The 23,181-nt window shown below is 44.6% G+C and overlaps 1 protein-coding gene across 1 annotated transcript in view; it reads left to right on the top strand.

Moving 5' to 3' along the window:
* asb1 (ankyrin repeat and SOCS box containing 1) overlaps positions 1-23,181 on the top strand; it is a 39,270-nt gene that overhangs the window by 7,058 nt on the left and 9,031 nt on the right. Inside the window, exons 2-3 of the mRNA XM_068035909.1 lie at positions 3,287-3,589; positions 6,555-6,940. Of these exons, the coding sequence (XP_067892010.1) occupies positions 3,287-3,589; positions 6,555-6,940 (689 nt within the window). The remainder of the gene's footprint in view (positions 1-3,286; positions 3,590-6,554; positions 6,941-23,181) is intronic.

The raw sequence follows: 23,181 nt of genomic DNA, 5'->3' as shown, positions 1-23,181 counted from the left end.
GATCCTCCCCCTCCCACTGTAAGTTCCTCTCTAGCCTTGAGCAGATGTCCCAAACTCCCACACAGGGCAGGCAGCACAGCCATCTGGACTGTTGCTCTTTGCTGCAGATAACAGTGTCAATCCCCCTCACTAAACTATCCCTTACTACCACTACATTCCTTTTTGCCTCCCCCACTTGAATGGCTTCCTGTTCCATGGTGCCATGGCCAGTTTGCTCATCCACACTACAGCCCCCATTCTCATCCAAATAAGCTGAAAGAACCTCAAACCTGTTGAACAATCGCAAAGGCTGAGGCTCCTGCACTCTGGGTCCCCTTACCTGCCTCAGCTGCAGCCACACTCTCTGGTCCCTGACCACTGACCAAATCAGAAGACCCTATCCTAAGGGGTGCGACCGCCTCCTGGTACAAAGTGTCCTGGTAACTTTCCCACTCCCTGATGTTTCGCTGTGTCTGTAGCTTGGCCACCAGCTCAATGACTCTGAGCCGAAGCTTCTTGTGCTGCAGACATGTTTGTCCTGGATCACACTGGCACATCCAAGAGCTCCCATATGTTGCCGCTGCAACACATGACCTGCCCTGTCATCAGTATTGTGTTTTAAGTATTTATTTAGTCAATAGGAAATACTCACCAGCCAATCTATTGAGCTTTACTATTATTAGTAAATAGAACCTAATTACTACAATTACCTGCATTTTTGAAAGATAACTGAGAAAAACTCACCAACCAATCAACTACCTGTTTTCCTGTGATTTAACACTGATTTTTCTCTAAGATTGCTGTCATTCCGCTCTGGTGGCCTGGACTGGCTGCCGCCGGTCTCTGGGTCCTCCTCTCTCCTGCTCTGTTATGGCCACTGCTGGTCTCTGGGTCCTCCTCTCTCCTGTTCTGTTATGGCCGCTGCCGGTCTCTGGGTCCACCTCTCTCCTGCTCTATTATGGCCGCTGCCGGTCTCTGGGTCCACCTCTCTCCTGTTCTGTTATGGCCGCTGCCGGTCTCTGGGTCCTCCTCTCTCCTGCTCTGTTATGGCTGCTTCCGGTCTCTGGGTCCTCCTCTCTCCTGTTCTGTTATGGCCGCTGCCGGTCTCTGGGTCCTCCTCTCTCCTGTTCTGTTATGGCTGCTGCCAGTCTCTGGGTCCTCCTCTCTCCTGTTCTGTTATGGCCGCTGCCGGTCTCTGGGTCCTCCTCTCTCCTGCTCTGTTATTGCTGCTTCCGGTCTCTGGGTCCTCCTCTCTCCTGTTCTGTTATGGCTGCTGCCAGTCTCTGGGTCCTCCTCTCTCCTGTTCTGTTATGGCTGCTGCTGGTCTCTGGGTCCTCTCTTGTTCTGTTATGGCTGCTGCCAGTCTCTGGGTCCTCCTCTCTCCTGTTCTGTTATGGCTGCTGCCGTTCTCTGGGTCCTCTCTTGTTCTGTTATGGCCGCTGCCGTTCTCTGGATCCTCCTCTCTCTTGTTCTGTTATGGCTGCTGCCAGTCTCTGGGTCCTCCTCTCTCCTGCTGTGTTATGGCTGCTGCCAGTCTCTGGGTCCTCCTCTCTCCTGTTCTGTTATGGCTGCTGCTGGTCTCTGGGTTCTCCTCTCTCCCCCTCTTCTATGGCCGCCACCCATGGTCTGTGTGGTAAACTATCCCTCCTCATCCTTCTCGATTTGTCTGCCGCCTTTGACTGGGTCAGACTCCACCATCATCCTCCAATGTGTCTCCTCTGTTGTTCAGCTGGGTGGGACTGCCCTCACCTGTTTCCATTCATATCTATTCCATGGCAGTCAGAGAATATCCTGCAATGGTTTCCTTTCTGTTTCCTGCACTGTTACCTCTGGTGTCCCCCAAGGATCTTTCCTCTTCCCCCCCCCCCCCCCTGCTATTTCTCATCTACATGCTACCCCTTGGCGACAACGTCCAAAAGCGTGTCAGTTTCCACATTTACATTGATGGTACCAGCTCTACCTTACCACCACCTTTCTCAACCCCTCTCTTGTCTCTGTGTTGTTACTCTGTTTGTCTGACATCCAGTTCTGGATGAGCTGCAATTTTCTCCAATTAAACATTGAAAAGACCTAAACCATTGTCTTCAGCCCCTGTCACAAATGCTGTTCCCTTGCCACTGATTCTATCCCCCTCCCTGGCTCTAGCTAAACCAGATGTTTCGAAAGCTTGCCATCCTGTTTGTGCCTGATCTGAGTTTCTATCCCCGTATCTTTTCTATCACAAAGACTGCCTGCTTCCACCTCTATAACATCACTGGGCTGGGTTGTGTGCTGGAGGCGGGGCTCCTGGCACCGGGCAGAAAAGGTGGGGGGAGCTCTGCCTTTCTTCCCCCGCTCCCTCCCCCTCCCCCTCCCCCCCTCCCCCCACCAGGAGCAATCCTCCAGTCTTTTTTGGTCAAAGTTTTAGGAGGTGGCATCCGTGTCCCTTTGAAGAGAGAGGCGGGGAGGTTTAGGGAGAGAATTCCAGAGCTTAGGCCTTAGGATGTGGGCAGGCCCAGCATTTGTTGCCCATCCCTAACTGCCTTTGACAACTACCTGGCCATTTCAGAGGGCAGTTAAGAGTCAACCACATTGATAAGGACAGCAGATTTTCTTTCCTAAAGGACGTTAGTGAATCAGATGGGTTTTTACAACAATCTGTGATAGTTTCATGGCACCATTACTTGAGACTAGCTTTTAATTCCAGATTTATATTAATTGATTGAATTTATTAATTAAATTTGAATTCCACTAGCTGCCTGGATTTGAACCCATGTCCCCCAGGGCATTAGCCTGGGCCTCTGGTTTACTCGTTCAGTGACATTGCCACCACACCACCGCCTCCCTTCCTGAAGGCAGAGCAACCAGTGGTGGAACAGTTATGAAAGAGTTGGAGGAGTGCAGCGACCTCAGAGGATTGTACGGCTCGAGGTGGATGGAACACAATTTAGAGTGACAGGATTTTTCCCTTGATTAACTCAAGGATTCTCCATTTTTTGTTTTGCTTCTCTCTCGAGATTGGGAGTGAAGGTTGTGGTTTGGTGGTGCACGTTGGCTGAATCCCATCTGGAGGGGACAGGCTGGGGAGACCAGTTGATCTCTTCCTGTCCTTTCTTGTATGTTTGGTTTGTGAGTAACAAGCAGAAAATCACTGCAGCAGATTTCACTTGGGTACCAAACACACAACTTGCATCGCCTCCCACTAACAGAATTAAGCAGAAAAAAGCAAAACCACTAACTTGTTTTTGTGCTCCTGAATTTGAGCCAGCGTCTAATATAAAAATAAATTTGCAGGATGTGTTAATAAAGTGGTGGTTCTGTTTTCCAGGCGAATCAATGAGAAATCGGTCTGGTGCTGTGGATGGTTACCATGCACGCCACTGCGGATTGCAGCTACTGCAGGCCATGCTGACTGTGTGGACTACCTGCTCAAACAAGGGGCTGAGGTGGACCTGGTTGATGTTAAGGGACAGACTGCGCTGTACATGGCTGTCCTGAATGGCCATTTGGAATGCACGAGGATTCTTGTGCACGCAGGGGCTGATCCAAACGGAAGTTCCCACCACCGCAGCACGCCCGTGTATCACGCCTCACGGGTGGGTAGAGCGGACATCCTTAAAGAACTGATCAAGTAAGTTTGGGTTCGGACCTGGATTACTTGCTTTTGCATAGAGAACTGTACCTGTGGTAAGTGATGCAAAGTGAGTCAGGTACGTCGCTCCCCTTGCTCATCCTGTATCAGCAATAGTTCCAGTAAAGATGCTTGTGTTCAGTGTTAAACAGCACGATTGGGACCCGATGGTGAAAGAGGACCCCGTTGTGGAATGGAGTCATGCAGACCAGGAAGGCTTCGGGCTCAATCTGCAATGTGTGTTGAGTCAGCTGACTGAATCTCAGATGGCAATTGATTTCTGCACTCCTGGCTGATTGGGTGGGGGTGGAAAATTAGCCAGCATTCCTGCTCCATATCATTCACCCAGTGATCCCCTGTTGGGAAATGCATGTGTGTCAATGTCAGCTGAGCACAAGATTGGGAATGGTGATAATGCCCTCCTCACAGTTTAAAAACAAAACCTGTCAAGACATGTTTTTTAGCCTCCTGGGTAGGTCTATAGGAAAAAGAGGACGTCATTCAGCCCCTTGAGCTTGTTCTATCATTCATTTATATCATGGCTGATCTGTATCTTAACTCCATCTACTCGCCTTAGTTCCATAACCCTTAATACCCTTATCTGACAAAAATCTATCAATCTCAGTTTAGAAATTTTCAGCTGACCACCAGCCTCAACAGCTTTTTGGGGGAGAGAGTTCAAGATCTCCACTACCCTTTGTGTGAAGAAATGCTTCCTGACATCCTCCCTGAATAAAAGCAAAATACTGCGGATGCAGTATTTTGAAATAAAAACAATAAAAATATCTGAAATAAAAACAAGAAATGCTGGAAATACTCAGCCGGTCTGGCAGCAACTGTGGAGAGAGAAGCAGAGTTAACGTTTCGGGTCAGTGACCCCCAGTTCCGAAGGAGGGTCACTGACCCGAAACGTTAACTCTGCTTCTCTCTCCACAGATGCTGCCAGACCTGCTGAGTATTTCCAGCATTTCTTGTTTTTATTCCTCCCTGAATGGCCTGGCTCTAATTTTAAGGAAGGATAGCCTTAAATAGGATGAGGTACTGGAGAACAGTTCGTGTCTGTGCCCTACATTCCCATCACACTATTCCCTCTACAGATATACTTATCTCCTGACACCATACATAATCTGTATTTCGAATATGTTTTAATGAAAATTTGCTGAAACCTACTACCTGATTATGTAAAAATAAAATGCAATATAATTATAGAGAGTAAAAGAGAACAGATAATAAACTGGACACTTAAGTTGCGTTAAGCCAACATTCTGATTGTGATTTTATATCTATATAATTTATAAAGTATCTTCTTTCATGAGCCCCAATAAACGGTCTTGTCAATGAAATAAGCAGAAAGCAGTGCACACTAAATGCTAAGTTTCTAAAGCATCATAGAATTACGGTGAATATTGCTTTGTTCCTGATGTGGATCCCATCAGTAATTACTTGGCATAGTGGTTATGTTACTTGACTAATAATCCAGTGGTATGTGCTGATGATGTAGAGATATAAGTTCAAATCCCATCACAGCTGCTGGGGAATTTAAATTAAATTAATCAAATTAAATCTGGGATTTAAAAAAAAAAGCTGGTATCAGTAATGGTGACCATAAAACTACCAGATTGTTGTCAAAACCCATCTGGTTCACTAATGTCCTTTAGGGAAGAAAATCTGCTGGTCTGGCCTATATGTGACTCCAGACCCACAGCAATGTGGTTGACTTTCAACTTGAGCAAGCCACTCAGTTGTCGAGAATGTGACTTACCACCACCTTCTCGAGGGCATTTAGGGATGGGCAATAAATGCTGGCCCCTTCAGTGACACTCCAATCCTATGTATGATTTTTTTTTTAAATTGGTTTGATTGCTACTCTGCACTCATTTCAGTCAAGAGTCTTAAAGACGGGGATGTTCATTAATAGCTGACACTGAATTCTTCCTTCTTAGATGTCTCTAATTTGCATCAATGACAGCAGTTTATATTTATAAAGTGCCTTTAACATAGAAAATTGTCCTGAGGTGCTTCACAGATTTGCCTGTAATCATTAGTTTGATTTTTCTTTTATTTTTGTTTCCCCTAGTTTTCTCACCCCACCTTCTCCTACATCTTCTGGTGTATTACAGACCTCCGATACTTCAATTCCTGGACATACTTCATCCCTGAGCCCGAGATGAACACTGGAAGGCTCTGTAAAAGTGGAAAGGAGAACATTAAAGCTGAGCCCAGTGCTGTTCCCACCTGATGTGCACACACATAGACTTCCAGCAAAAATCACTGAGTTATGAATATATATGAGAATCTTGAGGGATGAGCCTTTCTCCCTGCCTACCCCACATTGCCCATTCCTAGCCCAAACAGAGGCCATTAGTATCCCTATGTTGGGAGAAGAAGGTATTTCCCTTGTCTGTATGATTCAATACTACAACAAGTAGAATCGTAGAATGAAACAACACTGAAGGAGGCCATTCATCCCATCGTGCCTGTGCCTGAAAGAGCTATCCAATTAGTCCCACACCCTGTGATCTTTCCCCATAGCCCTGAAAAGTTTTCCCCTTCAAGTATTTATCCAATTTCCTTTTGAACGTTACTGTTGAATCTGCTTCCATCACCTTTTCAGGCAGCACATTCCAGATCATAAAAAGAATCAACAAAATCCCATCTCGCTTCTGATTTTTTTTGCCAATTACCTTAAATCTGTTTTGTTTGGTTACTGACCCTCCTGCCAGTGGACACAGTTTCTCTTTATTAATTCTACCAAAATCATTCATGATTTTGAACACCCACTATTAAATCACCCCTTAACCTTCTCTGCTCTGGTGAGAACAACCTCAGCTTCTCTCGTCTGTCACATGGTGCATTTACTCACTGAGCTATCATGGTGTTGCAATTTAACGCAAGAACTGGTGAATAGTTCTTTATGTGAAAGTTGCTGACACTATTGTAACCCTGGTTAACATTTCTGTTCCAGATATGATGCTGATGTCGATGTTAATCATCATGTATCCAGTCGTGTCTCAGTGCCTGCTGCCCGGAGATTCACATCACTAGGTGTGTGTCCTCTCTATATCAGTTCTGCCTATCAACATCTCCAGTGTTTCAAGTTGTTACTGAAAGCTGGAGCTAACCCTGATTATAACTACTGGGGCCAGGTGGATATGACGGCCTTTCCTAGGGGATCACCTGTTTGTGTTCTTGATGCTGTTCTACGACACGGATGTGATGCACAGTTTGTAAAACTTTTGATCGACTTTGGTGCTAACTTGAACCTAGTTAATTGGGAGGGCCTGGATGCAGAAACAATTGGACGCATGAAGGTGAATGAGGAGGCCTTGCAGATCTTCAGAGCTGCCAAAGGTAACATTGCAACAAATCACATTTTATTTTTATTTCCGGACTCAGCAGCATTTCTGATTGCAACTTTTTTTTAAATTGCACATACACAGTTGAGACAAATGAAACCTGCATATTTATTACATTAACCCCAATTTTTCTGCAGACTCCCCTCCCCCTGCCCCTGGTAACATGACTCAACATAAAGTTGTACAATTAAACATATATACTTATTATTATGCCATGGCTCAGTTATTAGAACTCATCTCTGCGTCAGGAGATGGTGGGTTCAAGTTTCACTCCAGAGACTTGAGCACAAAAATCGAGGCTGAAACTCCAGTGTAGTACAGTGCAGAGGGATTGCGGCACGATCAGAGGTGCTGTCCTTCGGATGAGACATTAAACCGAAGCCCCATCTGCCCTCTTAGGTGGGTGTAAAATATCCCATAGCACTATTTCAAAGAAGAGCAGGGGAGTTCTCCCTGGTGTCCTGGCCAATATTTATCCCTCAACCAACAGATTTTCTTGTCATTTTCACATTGCTGTTTATGGGAGCTTGCTGTGCGGAATTTGGCTGCTGTGTTTCCTACATTACAACAGTGACTACACTTCAAAAGTACTTCGTTGGCTGTAAAGCACTTTGAGATGTCCAGTGGTCATGAAAGGTGCTATATAAATGCAAGTCAGTCTTTCTTTATTTCTTTAGAGCAGTGAAGCGATTTGAATAAAGATAAGCAGAGCGTGGCTGGAAGGGACAGAGAGTTTAATAGTAATAGTGCATCAACGAATAAGGCCAAATCAGGGAAAAATGATAAAACGTAACATTAAAGGCACTTTATCTGAATATATGAAGCATTTGTAACAGAATAGATGACTCAGTGGCACAAATAGAGAGAAATAGGTTTGATCTAATCACCGTTACTGTGGTTGCACGGTGACCAAAGTAGGGAACTAAATATTGCAGGGTACTTGATGTTTTGAAAAGATAGACAAAGTGGAAAAGGAGGAAGGGTAGCCCTGACAAAGGATGTCATACGGACAGTAATGAGGAAGGATCTTGGAAGAGTGGGAAGTAGTATCAGTATGGGTGGAGATAAGAAATAACAAATGACAGAAAACATTTGTGGGTGTAGTTTATAGGCCTCCAAAAGTAGTTATACTGTTGGACAGAGTATTAATCAATAAATAAGGGGTGTTTGTAACAAAGCTAATGTAATAAACATGGGGGACTTTAATCTACACATAAACTGACAAATTGGCAAAGGTAGTTTAGAACACGGGGCATGGAGGGGGCAGGAGGGGGTGAAATCGCAGGAATGCTCATGTTGGGAGAGGGGCAGACTGGGGTATGGGGGCTCAGAGAGAGGGAGACTGAGGTATGGGGCTCAGAGGGGGAGAGGGGCAGACTTGGGTATGGGGGCTCGGAGAAAGGGAGACTGAGGTATGGGGCTCAGGGGGAGAGAGGGAGACTGAGGTATGGGGCTCAGAGGGGAAGGGGGGCAGACTGGGGTATGGGGGCTCAGAGAGGGAGAGAGGGAGACTGAGGTATGGGGCTCAGGGGGAGAGAGGGAGACTGAGGTATGGGGCTCAGAGGGGAAGGGGGGCAGACTGGGGTATGGGGGCTCAGAGAGGGAGAGAGGGAGACTGAGGTATGGGGCTCAGAGGGGCATACTGGGGAATGGGGGCTTGGAGGGGGGAGAGAGGGAGACTGAGGAATGGGGCTGAGGGGAGAGAGGGTGCCTGGGGAATGAGGGGTGGGAGAGAGCGAGACTGAGGAATGGAAGCTGGGAGAGGGAGATTGAGGAATGGGGCTATGGAGGAGTGGGAGAGAGGGGACTGGGGAATGGAAGCTCGGAGAGAGAGAGGCTTGGGGTATCGGAGTGAGTAGAAATGGAAAGAATGGTTTCTTCGCTTCCGCACCCTTGGTTTGTCCTCTTGCCTTCTCACTGGTGGTGTCCTGGTCCTTGAAACTTCTCACAACACAGCTGCTGGCGTGAAATCACAAATAGGGATTCCCAGCTACAGGGAACCCAACAATTGGTAAATCCAACAATTGTAGAAGTCATGTGATCTGATGTCATGTGGTAAGAACATCATGTGATCAGGCACCAGGAATGTCTCTAACCAGAGTTGACAGCCATATTCCACTACACCAGGCACTGATGAGCTGCTAAAAGACACCCCCTCCCATCATAGAACTTCAGACATTACCAGCTGCACCACATGGAGGGAGGGGATCGCAGATAGAGGTCTGCAGGACTTTTAAACTACCCTCCCTCGATTTTGCTGGGATCAAGATAGCAGATCCCAGGATCAAGATATCCCTCCCTCAGTGGTGCAGTGGTAAAAGACCCTGGGATACCAATGAATTGGGAAACTCAAGAAACAGGAAATAAACTGAAGTGACATCCTACTGGCTTAGTTACAATCCCAGATGAGGGTGGAAAACAGGAATGGTGCTGGGGATACAGCCAATCTCAGGATATTTGGCTCATCTAGTTTACTGTACACACTATGACTATTTTGAAAATAAGGGCACCTGCATATAAAGGACACTTGAAGCAAGTCCCTTAGGTCTCCCTAATTTAAACCTTTCACTGTATTTTACCCAACAGTTTATATGTTGGATGGCATCATAAAGGCCAGTCTTGGAATGTCTGTTCTGGGCCTTTCTGATTGGATAGTGAAGCTCTTTTTCACAGTTTTATGTGTTTTCCTGGTTTACCAGTCGATCCAGGCCACTCATACAAATGAATGATGGCCTGCGCATTGCAATATAATGGCAGGTGTACCCAAGTACAGTATTATGGTTTTGCATGGTTCAAGAGGGGACCTCAAAAGTATTGATTGAAATATTGAAGGAATAGCAATGCCAATTGTTAGTCTGTGTTGATATTTGGAGCTTTTGGTGGACAACCTTTAAACACAGTCCTATGGGCCTCTGATGAGGAGTGAAGAGAACTTGGTCATTTTCATTTTTCTTCAGTGAATGTCCCAGATTGAGGAAGTAGTCTACAAGACCTGTATTCAAATAATACTCCCTCATCATTTCAGAACTCTTACTGCTTTGTTTGACTTCAGTGCAAGATGCAAAATCACTCAGCCCCTCGAGCCTGCTCCGCCATTCAATAAGACCATGGCTGATCTGATTGTAACCTCAACTTCACATTCCCGCCTACCACCCAATAACCTTTCACCCCTTGCTTATCAAGAATCTATCCACCTCTCTCAAAAATATTTAAAGACTCTGCTTCCACTGTCTTTTGAGGAAGAGAGTTCTAAAGACTCACCATCCTCTGAGAGAAAATAGTTCTCCTCCTGTCTGTCTTAAATGGTGAACCCCTTATTTTTAAACAGTGACCTCCTAGTTCTAGATTCTCCCACAAGGGGAAACATCCTTTCCACATCCACCCTGTCAGGACCCCTCAGGATCTTACATGTTTCACTCAAGTTGCCTCTTACTCTCCTAAACTCCAGCAGATACAAGCCTAGCCTGTCCAACTTTTCCTTATAAGACAACCCTCCCATTCCAGATATTAGTCTCGTAAACCTTCTCTGAACTGTTTCCAATGCATTTACATCCTTCCTTAAATAAGGAGACCAGAACTGTACACAGTACTCCAGATGTGGTCTCACCAATGGTCTGTATAGCTGAAGCATAACCTGCCTACTTTTGTATTCAATTCCCCTCACAGTAAACGATAACATTCTATTAGCTTTCCTACATACTTGCTGTACCTGCATACTAACCTTTTGCAATTCATGCACTGGGACACCCAGATCCCTTTGCATCTCAGAGCTCTACAATTTCTCACCATTTAGATAATCTGCTTTTTTATTCTTCCTGCCAAAATGGACGATTTCACATTTTCCCACATTATACTCCATTTGCCAGATCCTTGCCCACTCACTTAACCTATCTATATCCCTTTGTAGCCTCTTTATGTCCTCTTCACAACTTACTTTCCTACCTATCTTTGTGGCATCAGCAAATTTAGCAACCATACCTTCAGTTCCTTCAACCAAGTCTAACTTGTAAAAGGTTGAGGCCCCAGCACTGATCCCAGTGGCACACCACTCTACATCTTGCCATCCAGAAAATGATCCATTTATGCCTACTCTCTGTTTCCTGTTAGCTAGCCAATCTTCGACCCATGCCAATATGTTACCACCAATACCATGAGCTTCTATTTTTCACAATAACCTTTGATGTGGCCCCTTATCAAATGCCTTCTGGAAATCTAAGTACAGTACATCCACCGGTTATCCACAACACATGTTACTTCTTCAAAGAATGCCAATAAATTGGTTAAACATGATTTCCCTTTCACAAAACCACGTTGACTCTGCATGATTACCTTGAATTTTTCTAAGTGCCCTGCTATAATGCCTTTAATAATAGCTTCTAACATTTTCCTTATGACAGATGCTAAGCTAACTGGCCTGTAATTTCCTGCTTTCTGTCTCTTTCCCTTTTTGAATAAAGGAGTTACATTCGTTTTTTTCAATCTAATGGAACCTTCCCTGAATCTAGGGAATTTTGGGAAATTAAAAGCAACACATCAACTATCTTATTGCCTTTGAAGTTCTGCTTCTTAATTTGGTGCCTAGCTCCTCATACTGACTGTGTAGAACCCCCTTCCTTGTCCTATGTCATTGGTACGTACATGGATCACGACGACTGGATCCTCCCCCTCCCGCTGTAAGTTCCTCTCTCGCCCTGAGCAGATATCCCAAACCCTGGCCCCTGGCAGACAACAGTGCCTTCTGGACTCTTGCTCTTTGCTGCAGAGAACAGTGTCGATTCCCCTCGCTATACTGTCCCCTACTATCACTACATTCCTTCTTGCTTCCCCACTTGAATAGGTTCCTGTATCATGGTGCCATGGTCAGTTAGCTCATCCACCCTGCAGCCCCCTCTCTCATCCAAACAAGCTGAAAGAACCTCAGACCTATTGGACAATTGCAAATGCAGAGGCTGCTGCACTCCTACCCTCTGGGCCGCCTTACCTGCCTCAGCTGCAGCCACACTCTTCTGTCCCTGACCACTGATCAAAGCAGAAGACCCTATCCTAAGTGGTATGACTGCCTCCTGGTACAAAATGTCCAGGTAACTTTCCCCCTCCCTGATGTGTCGCAGTGTCTGTAGCTCGGCCTTCAGCTCAGTGACGCTGAGCCGAAGCTCCTCGAGCCTTAAACACTTACTGCAGAAGTATTTGCCATGGATCACACTGGCACATCCAGGAGCTCCCACTTTTTGCAGCCGTGATACATCACCTGTACCTTAATGCGTTTTAATTGACTACTTAATTATGCTATTAAATTATTTATTTTCCTTTTTTATAGATTTTATTAACCAGACCGCCTGTTCCTGTACTATTTTAAACCTTTGGAATAGAATATGGGATTAGTGTAGGATTAGTATAAATGGGTTGTTGATGGTCGGCACAGACTCGGTGGGCCGAAGGGCCTGTTTCAGTGCTGTATCTCTAAACTAAACTATAACCACTTACCAGATTCTCACCAAACAGCTAGCTTTTGCCCCGAACTCGCAGCACTCTATTTAAGTTGCACTCTTAATCCTCTCTTTTCCTGCTGCTTCTCTCCCTAATTGGTTTGATGTTAAATCTTACTTTATAGCACTCATGTGAAGCGATTTAGTGTGTTTTGTTATGTTAAAGGTGCTATATAAATACAAGTTGTTGCTCTTTTTCACCAGTGCTTGGATTTTCTGAGAAATCATGCGGTTTAGACTTGGACCATTGGTGATGCACTGAAATATGAAAGTAGTTTCCCAGGCTCAAAGAAGAGCAGGACTGGGTGCTAAATATTCCTGGATACAAGGTGTTCAGGAAAGAAAGGAAAGGGGGAGGGGTGGCAGTTTTGATTAAGGAAAACATTCCAGTGCTGGGGAGAAAGAGGATGTTTCAGAGGGGTCAAGGACAGAATCTTTGGCTCAAGAACAAAAAAGGTACAATTACATTTCGCAGTGTAGTCTAAAGGCCCCCAACTAGAGGGAAAGATGTAGAGGAACAAGTTTGCAAGGTGCAAGAATCATAAACTAGTTATAATGGGGGATTTTAATTATCTGAATATAGACTTGGATAGTAGTAGTGTAAAGGGCAGAGAGGGACAAGAGTTCCTAGAGTGTGTTCAGGAGAATTTTCTTCATCTGTATTTTTCCGGTCCAATGAGAAAGGAAGCACTGCTAGACCTGGTTCTTAGGAATGAGGTGGGCCAATTGGATCAAATGTCATTTGGGGAACATTTAGGGGACAGTAATCATTGTATCACAAGTTTAGGTTGGCTGCGGAAAAGGACAAGAAACAATCCAGAGGAAGAATCATTAACTGGGGGAAAGCCAACTTCAATGGGGTAAGAATGGATCTGACCTGGATAAATTGGAATCAAAGGTTGGCAGGCAAAACTATAACTCAAAAATGCACTGCCTTTAAAGAAGAGATAGTTTGGGCACAGTCAAGGTATATTCCCACAAAGGGAAAATGTAGGTCAAACAAATCCAGAGCTCTCTGGATGCCAAAAGAGATAGACATTAAGATGAAGAAGAAAAAGTGTGCTTATGACAGATGTCAGTTGGATAAGAAAACCGAGAACCAGGTTGAATCTAGAAGGTTCAGAGGGGAATTGAAAAGCAAATAAGCAAAGAGACTGACAGCTAACATAAAGTCTTCTATAGAGCTATAAATAGTAAAACGGTGGTAAAAGGAGGAGGGGGGCCAATTAAGGACCAAAAAGGGGATTTACGCATAGAGTCAGGTGGCATGGCTAAGGTATTAAATGAATACTTTGCATCTGTCTTTACCAAGGAAGAAGATGCTGTGCAGGTCATGGTGAAAGAGGAAATAATTCAGACACTTGAAGGGTTTAAATTTGATAAAGAGGAGATATTGGAGAGGCTTGCTGTACTTAAAATTGTTAAGGCACCAGGACCAGATGAAATGCATCCAGTAATACTGAGGGAAGTGAGAGTGGAAATCGCAGAGGCACTGGCTATAATTTTCCAATCTTCCTTAGACTCATGGGTGGTGCCAGAGGACTGGAGAATTGCAAATATAACAACCTTGTTCAAAAATGGCCTAAAGTTACCCCCAGCAACTACAGGCTAGTCAGTGTAACCTTGGTGGTGGGGAAGCTTCTAGAAACAATAATTCTGGACAAAATTAATAGTCACATGGACAAATGCAGGTTAATTAAGGGAAACCAGCATGGATTTCCTAAGGGCAAATAATGTTTAACTAACTTGAGTTTGTTGATGAGTTAACAGAGTGGATTGATGAGGATTATGATGTTGATAAGGTGTACATGGACTTCCAAAAGGCATTTGATAAAGTGCCACCTAATAGGCTTGTGAGCAAAGTTATAGCTCATGGAATAAACAGGACTGGAGCAACATGGATACAAAATTGGCTGAGTGACAGGGAACAGAGAGTAGTGGTTAATGGATGTTTTTCGACTGGAGGAAGGTTTATAGTGGAGTTCCCCAGGGGGTCGGTGTTAGGATACGTGCTCTTCCTGATGTATACTAATGATGTGGACCTTGGTTTACAGGCTCAGTTTCCAAATTTGCGAAAAATACACATGGAAGTATTATGAACTGTGAGGAGGATAGTGCAGAACTTCAAAAGGGCATTGATAGTTTGGTGGAATGGGCAGACTGGTGGCAGATAAAATTTAATGCAGAGAAGTGTGAAATGATTCATTTTGGTAGAAAGAACATGGAGAGACAATATAAAATAAAGGGTACAGTTCTAAAGGGGGTGCAGGAGCAGAGGGACCTGGGTGGATATGTGTATAAATTGAAGATGGAGGATAGGTTGAGAGCACAGTTAATAAAGCATACAGCATCCTAGGCTTTATCAATAGGGGCATAGAGTACAAAAGCAGGGAAATTTTGTTAAGCTTGTATAAAACACTGGTTCAGCCTCAACTGGAGTATTGCGTCCAGTTCTGTATACCACACTTTAGGAAGAATGTGAATGTGTTAGAGAAGATACAGAAAAGATTCCCGAGAATGGTTCCAGGGATGAGGAACTTCAGTTACGTAAGTAGATTGGAGAAGTTGGGACTGTTTTCCTTGCAGAAGAGAAGGTTGAGAGGAGATTTGATAGAGATGTTCAAGATCATGAGGGGTCCGAACAGAGTAGATAGGGAGAAACTGTTCCCATTGGGTGTAAGGATCGAGAACAAGAGGGCATAGATTTAAGTTAATTGGCAAAAGAAGCAATGGCAACATGAGGAAAAACCTCTTCACACAGCGAGTGGTTGGGATCTGGAATGCACTGCCAGAGAGTGTGGTGGAGGCAGGTTCAGCCGAGGCATTCAAGAGGGAATTGGAATATTGTCTGAAAAGGAAGAATGTACAGGGCTACGGGGAGAAGGCAGGAGATTGACGCTAGGTGAAATGCTCCTTCAGAGATACAGTACAGACATGATGGGCTGAATGGCCTCCTACTGTGCTGTAACCATTCTATAATTCTATGAATCTGTCCTTTTGCTTTGTCTGACCTCTCCCAGATAACAAAGTTGTGCTGTGACTAAGAGCAGGATAGGTGTCCCGTTCCCAGCTGCCCACCATAACCATGCCGCAGAAACCTGCCGATCTCCATGTTGATGTCTCATGCACTGCCATCACAAGCTGTCTTTAAAAGGTTTGTTTAAGCAATGAATATTGATGGCATCAATGGAGTAGTTGACAGGACTGAGGAAAAACAAGGAAAGAAATTGAATTAAACGTACAACTGGAACGTACAACTCGATCCTTACACCCAATGGGAACAGTTTCTCCCTATCTACTCTGTTCGGACCCCTCATGATTTTGAACATCTCTATCAAATCTCCTCTCAACCTTCTCTTATTGAGGCACTGTGCACATTAGGTGTCAGCCTCAGCATTCCAGGCCTTGAGTGGACAGTCCTGAAGGAGTGCTGTACTGTCAGAGTTTCATTTTCCAGATGTGACATTAAACCAAGGCCCTGTATGCCCTCTCAGGTGGGTGTAAAAGATCCCATGGCACTATTTTGAAGAAGAGCAGGGCTGTTCTCCCTGGTGTCCTGGATAATATTTATCCTTTAACCAAATCTTTAAAGAAACAGATTATCTGTTCATTAATCTCATGGCTATTTGTGGGATCTTTCTGTGCACAAATTGTTTCTAAGTTGCAACAGTGACTACAGTTCCAAAGTACTTTATTAGCTGTAAAGCCCCTTGTGTTCATGAAAGGCGCTATATAAATGCAAATTCTTTCTCTACCAATATGAATCCAACTGCCTCACATTGTCAGCTTGAGGAGTTCCCCATAACCATCAGCGCTTGCTGTTTAACTAAAAAGCAACACGTAACTTTTCTATAAGGAGTGATACTTACATTGTTACTCTCCTGAAAGTAGCTTGTGCAGATCCACAATATTGGATCTTCCAATTGGAAGCAATCCTCTCTGATGACATGGGTCCTTCTTCAGCTGTGTTCAGTGGTTTTCCAGGGTTGACATCCTTCTATTTCCAGCATACGAATGTACGCCATTGATGTGTACCGTGAAGGCTTGGTGCGTTAACAGAGTCACACAGCTATTACAGAGCATTTGCTGTGTTAGTAGTAACAGCTGCCTTTTAAGCAATGTGTAGTCTGCCTAGAGTTGTCCTCCCTCACCAGTATGTATGATGGAACATGCCCATTCTCTTCAGAGGGACTGCTGAAATAAGTTCCAGGGAGATGCTCATGTGGACCATAAACACTGGCACAGACCAGCTGGACCGAATAGTCTGTTTCCGTGCTGTAAATTCCATGTAATAACAACTTCAACAACATTTTGTATTTATATAGTGCTTTTAATGTATTAAAATGTCCCAAGGTGCTTTACAGCAGTGTTATAAAGCAAGATTTAACACTGAGCCACATAAGGTGATAGATATTATGTCAGATGGCCTAACACTTGGTCAAAAATGTAGATTTGAAGGACTGTCTTAAAGAAGGAAAGTGAGATAGGGAGGTGGAGAGGTTTAGGCTGAGGACCCAGGCAGTTTAAGGCACGGCTGCCAATGATCGAGCGATTACAATTGGGGATGTTTAAGAGGCCTAAATTAGAGGAGTGCACATATCTGAGGGTTGAAGGGCTGGAGATGATGACGGAGATAGGGAGGGGGAAGGCTATGGAGGGATTTGAAGACAAGGATGAAAATTTTAAAATCGAGGCTTAGCTTGACTGGGAGCCAATGTACATCAGCGAGTACAGGGATGAATGCAAAGAACCACTCTTTACTTAAATCTTTCTCTAAAGCTTAAAGGGAAACTGTAGATCCAAGATGAATGGAGAGAGCAAGAAAAAGGAGGGGCTGAACTGGGAGCACTGCTGTGCACCTCTGAAAGGGGGATTGAGAGCCGCGTTAATAAAGTCTTGGCTCGATATAAAAATGGAAGAGGGAGAGAGATGAATTTACAAAACTAGGCAACAGCAGACTGAAGATGTATGGATAGAAATAACAAAAGGTAGTTTGTTTACAATTAACTGAAAGACCTTTGATTGTCTTGGTTTTAGCCCCTCCCCCTCCCTTTCGGATAATGCTTTAATGGTGCATTTCTGACGGGTATCAGGCGTGTATATGAGAAGAACCAGTAGAGGTCTCCTGCTGTCCCCTCTGTGCTTTCACTGCACAGAGTTTAGCGATCCATTTGCTGCAAACTCTTAGATCACAGCTCCACCGTCTATCCCCACTGCACTCACACCTGTTAACCAGCTGTTCAAATTCATTGGCCCGCAGGAACAGAAGGACAGGAACCAGGGACTACAAGACATTAAACTGTGTCTTTTTGGTTAAAGTTACTTTTCTTAGAAGTTTCAACATATACCCATTCTGAAAATGTGAACACTGAATGAAGAGGCTGCATCAGATGTAGATTCATCTGTTATCCATATCACAGCAGCATTTATATGTACAGGTGCCCACACAAGATATATCCTGGGTTTTTGTTTTACTTTGGGTCATTAAGAAGTTTATTATTTTCCCTATGATGCCTTCTGGCGCCAGTATCCAGGCCTCTTCTTACTGCTGAGGCCCAGGCTCGTGCTGGTTTCAGACACCCAGGCCCAGGCCTGTCCCCAAGGCACAGATCTGTTCCCAATGCTCAGGCCAGGCTGTTTCCAATGACAAGGTCCAGGTATACTTGTTCCAAACTTAATTTAATCCAAGGAAAGAATTGTGATGTACCAAATCTCATCTGTCGACACAAAGATAGGAGAGTAAGTTGTGAAGAGAACATAAGGAGTCTGCAAAGGGATATAGATAGGTTCAGTGAATGGACAAAGATTTGGCAGATGGAGTATAACGTGGGAAAGTCTGAACTTGTCCACTTTGACTGGAAAAATAGAAAAGCAACATATTATTTAAATGGAGAGAGATTGCAGAACTTTGAGATACAGAGGGATCTTGGTGTCCTAGTACATGAAACACAAAGGCCAGAGTTTTATGACCCCCCAAATGAGTGGGCGCGGGGTCGGGGGGCATAAAATTGATTGGGAGGAGGGGGGAGGTGCTATTTCCGACCCCCTCTTACCCCCGCTGCAATTTTTCATGGGGCGGCGGCAGCGAGAAATGGCCCACCCGCCCCAGGCCAATCAAGGCCCTTAAATGGCCAATTAACTGGCACGTAAGGGCCTCCTCCTGCCGCTGTGGGTATTTTACCCTTGGCTGGCGGGCGGCTGAGACCTCGGAAACCCCACCTGGTAAAACCAGGCGGCCGTCTTGCGGGCTGGTGGGGAGCCCTCCTGATCGGGAACCCTGTACCCCATGAAGGGCTGCCCCCGAAGTCCCAAACATCCCCAACGCACAACACTCCCCCCACCCCGCTAACTGACCTCCCTTGCCTTGCCGGGGCCTGACCGATTGTCCCAGGCGAGGCCCTAAAAACTTACCTTAGTTCCAGGGCCGTCCTTCACCTTGCTTGCGATGGCTGGATGTAGTCCCAGCAGTGGCCACTGTTCCCGATGGCGCTGCTGGGACTAAGAGCTGCCGGCCCACTGATTGGCTGGCAGCTCGATTAGTTGGGACTTCCTGCCTCAAGGAGGCGGAAGTCCCGCCCAAGACCAATTAAAGGCCTGGGGAGCGAAAAACCCCAGTCTTGCTCTCCAGGACCGGCAGAGGTGGGCTCGCCACCGACTTTTCAGCTGGTGGACGGGCCTCCCACCCAATGAAACATTCCGGCCGAAAAGTTAGTGGGGAGATACAGTAAGTGATTAAGAAGGCAAATGCAATGATGTCATTTATTGCAAGGGAAATGGAATATAAAAGTAGAGATGTTTTGCTGCGTTATACAGGGCATTGGTGAGACCACATCTAGAATATTGTGTACAGTTTTGGTCTCCTTACTTAAGACATGGTATAATTGCATTGGAAGCAGTTCAGAGAAGGTTCACTTCACTGATTCCTGGGATGAGACGGTTGTCTTATGAGGAAAGGTTGGACAGTTTGGCCCTGTATTCATTGGAGTTTAGAAGGATGAGAGGTGATCTTATTGAAACATATAAGATCCTGAGGGGACTTGACAGGGTGAATGTTGAAAGGATGTTTCCCCTTGTGGGAGAGACTAAAACTAGGGGGCACAGTTTAAAAATAAGGGGTCTCCCATTTAGGACAGAGATGAGGAGAAATTTTTTCTCTCTGATGGTCGTAAGTCTGTGGAACTCTCTTCCCCGGAGAGCGGTAGAGGCAGAGTCATTGAATGTTTTTAAGGCAGAAGTAGACAGATTCTTGACAAACAAGGGAGTCAAAGGGTATCGGGGATAGGCAGGAAAGTGGAGTTGAGTCCACACACGGATCAGCCATGAATGAATATAGAATGGCGGAACAGGCTCAAGGGGCCGAATAGCCTACTCCTGCTCCTAGTTTGTATGTTCATATGTATCTCATTTTAATTCCTCAGCCAAGTCATAGAATCGTAGAATGTCTACAGTATAGAAGGAGGCCATTTGGCCCATCGTGTCTGCACCGATTATCTGCAAGAGCTGCTCACCTAGTCCCACTGTCCTGCCTTTACCCTAGCCCTGCAAATTTTTGCTTTTCAGATAATTATGCAATTCCCTTTTGAAGGCCTCTTGCATCTGCCTCCACCACATTCTCAGGCAATATATTCCAGATCTTAACCACTCACTGTGTAGAAAAGTTTTTCCTCATGTAGTCTCTCATTCTTTTGCCAGTCACCTTAAATTGGTGTCCTTTGGTTCTGGATCCTTCTGCCAATGGAAACAGTTTCTTCCTATCTACTGTCCAGACGCCTCATGATTTTGAAACTTCTATCAAATCTCCTCTTCTCGAAGTAGAACCTATCCACCTTCTCTGAACTGCTTCCATTGCAATTATATCTTTTCTTAAGTAAGGAGACCAAAACTGTACACAATACTCGAGATGTGGTCTCACCAATGCCCTGTATAACTACAGCAAAACATCTCTACTTTTATATTCCATACGTTCCTCATCCCTGGAACCATTCTCGTGAATCTTTTCTGCAGTCTTTTTAATGCCTTCACATTCTTCCTAAAGCGTGGTGCTGAGAAGTGGGCACAGTGCTCCAGTTGAGGCCAAACCAGTATTTTATACAGGCTTATCATAACCTCCTTGTTCTTGTACTCAGTGCCCCTATTTATAAATCCCAGGATCCCGTATGCTTTAATAACCACTTTCTCAACCTGCCCTGCAACCTTCAATAATTTGTGCACGTATACTCCCAGGTCCCTCTGCTCCTGCACTCCATTTAGAATTGTACCCTTTATTTTATATTGCCTCTTCTCGTTCTTTCTAACAAAATGAATCACTCCACACTGTTCTGCATTAAATTTAATCTGCCACTTGTCGGCCCATTCCACCAGCCTGCCTGTATCCTCTTGAAGTTCTACACTATCCTCCTCACAGTTCACAATACTTACAAGTTTTGTGTCATCTGCAAATTTTGAAATTGTGCCCTGTACGTCCAAGTCTAGGTCATTAATATAAATCAAGAAAAGCAGGGGTCCTATCACTGACCCCTGAGGAACCTCACTATATACCTTCCTCCAGACTGAAAAGCTCTCTATTTCCTGTCACTCATCCAGTTTGGGTATCCATGCTGCTACTGTCCCTGTTCCCATGGGCTCTAACGTGTGAATGGTTTTCAAGATGGGATTACCTGTTGCACACTGTATTTCCTCCACTGTCAAATCTAATTCAATTGTTTTTGTAAACAAGCTGTTTCTGGGCAGTTGCAAATGCCACTCTCTCCCCATCCAATCGTAAGAGCACAGACAGGCTCAGGGTTTGATGGGGCAAAAAGACTCTTATTCCAGTTTTCCCTCTCTGTGCTGATCAGTGTGGGGTCTGAATCTCTGGAACTGTTAGCATAGCTCTCCTGCTCAGATCTGAATCTTTCCAGTACTGAGAGTTTTATCCCACCTTTCAAAATTGTAGAATAAAGTGAATTATATTAATGTTAACTGAACTGACATCATACAGTAAGCAGATATTATAAATAAATCAGTATATATATGTGTGTGTATATAGATATCAATATATCAGGTAGATAGAGTGGTGAAGAAGGCATATGGAATGCTTTCCTTTATTGGCAGAGGTATAGAATACAAAAGCAGAAACTGTATAAAATGCTGGTTAGGCCACAGCTGGAGTATTGTGGACAGTTCTGGTCACTACAATACAGGAAGGGCATAATTGCTCTGGAGAAAGTACAGAGGAGATTCACAAGAATGTTGTCAGGGCCTGAAACCTGCAGCTATGAGGAAAGATTGGATTTCCTTAGAACAGAGGAGGCTGAGGGGTGACTTAATTGAGGTGTACAAAATTATGAGGGGCCTAGATAGAGTAGACAGGAAGGACCTGTTTCCCCTAGTGGAGAGGTCAATTAGTAGGGGGCACAGATATAAGCTGATGGGTAGAAGGATTAGAGGGAACATGAGGAAAAACTTTTTCACCCAGTGAGTGTCTGGAATTCACTGCCAGGAATGGCGGTGGTGGCAGAAACCCTCAACTGATTTAAAAGGTACCTGGACATGCACCTGAAGTGCTGTAATCTGCATGGCTATGGACCAGGTGCTGGAAGGTGGGATTAGATTGGGCGGCTAGTTTTTTTTTGGATGGCGCAGACACAATGGGCTGAATGGCCTCCTTCAGTGCCGTAATTTTTCTATGGTTCTATACATTATTGTAACAGTTTATACGTCACAAATAAGCCTGTAAATTAAACATTCAGCTGATCTTTAACAGGAAAGGGGGGAGAAGCGACCGAGTGAGTTCGCACAGGGAAAAAGAGAGGCTTTGAGGTTGAGGGATTAAACTAGGAGACAACACTTTGAATCATGATTGTGCTGATCACTGACCAACAGGAAGAGCCAATCCATGAGACAACAAGTATTAGATAAACACTGACCGTTAATTTTAATGTATATTGTCTGTTATACAATACACAATGTGACTTAATATAAACTGCTGCTATAATGAATAGCATCCATATGTATTGTATATTAACAGCATGCTTTATAAACATAACCTTAGGAGTGTGAGAGGCCTTGTCTACCTGCTCAGGTGGACATTAAAGGTCCCACGACACAATTTGAAGAGGAGTGAAGAGCTCCCCAATATCTTTCTCAACAAACTCTATCAAAAATATATTAACTGATTATCCACTTTCTTGCCTTTTGTGAGATCTAGTGTGCAAAACTAGTGACCGAACAGCCAGTTTAACAACTGTCTTCTGACCACTTCTTAGTAATTCATTCTGTGTGAAGTACTTTGAGTGGTGTCTAGAGAAGTGATAAAACACTGTATAAACACAAGTCTGTCTTTTATTGTTCACAAACGCTGGCTTTTTTTCTGGCAATCATGCTAAACAGTCCCAATCATAAATTCTTCGATAGGGACATGGTTGCCCATCAACTGAATGGAATGGCTGCACTGTTAAGACCCGCTATTACAAACGAGTGCTAAAAAACATGAACTGCCTCAACGTATTTTACACACTGCTGACTGACCTCTCCTCTTCGAAAACTTGAGGTCATCCAAACATCTGCTGCCTGTGTCTTTACTCGCACTGAGTCAATAACATTGGTTTGGGACTGGAGGCACATATAGACCAGACTGGGTAAGGATGGCAGATTTCCTTCCCTAAAGGACATTGGTAAACCAGATGGGTTTTTATGACTGTCCAACAGCTTCATAGTCACTTTTACTGATACCAGGGGCTGAAATTTTGGGTCCTGCCGAGGTTGGGAA

Source organism: Heterodontus francisci, chromosome 7 (assembly GCF_036365525.1).
Source record: "Heterodontus francisci isolate sHetFra1 chromosome 7, sHetFra1.hap1, whole genome shotgun sequence".
In the NCBI taxonomy this organism is placed as follows: Eukaryota; Metazoa; Chordata; class Chondrichthyes; order Heterodontiformes; family Heterodontidae; genus Heterodontus; species Heterodontus francisci.
This window is presented reverse-complemented; position numbering and strand designations above follow the sequence as displayed.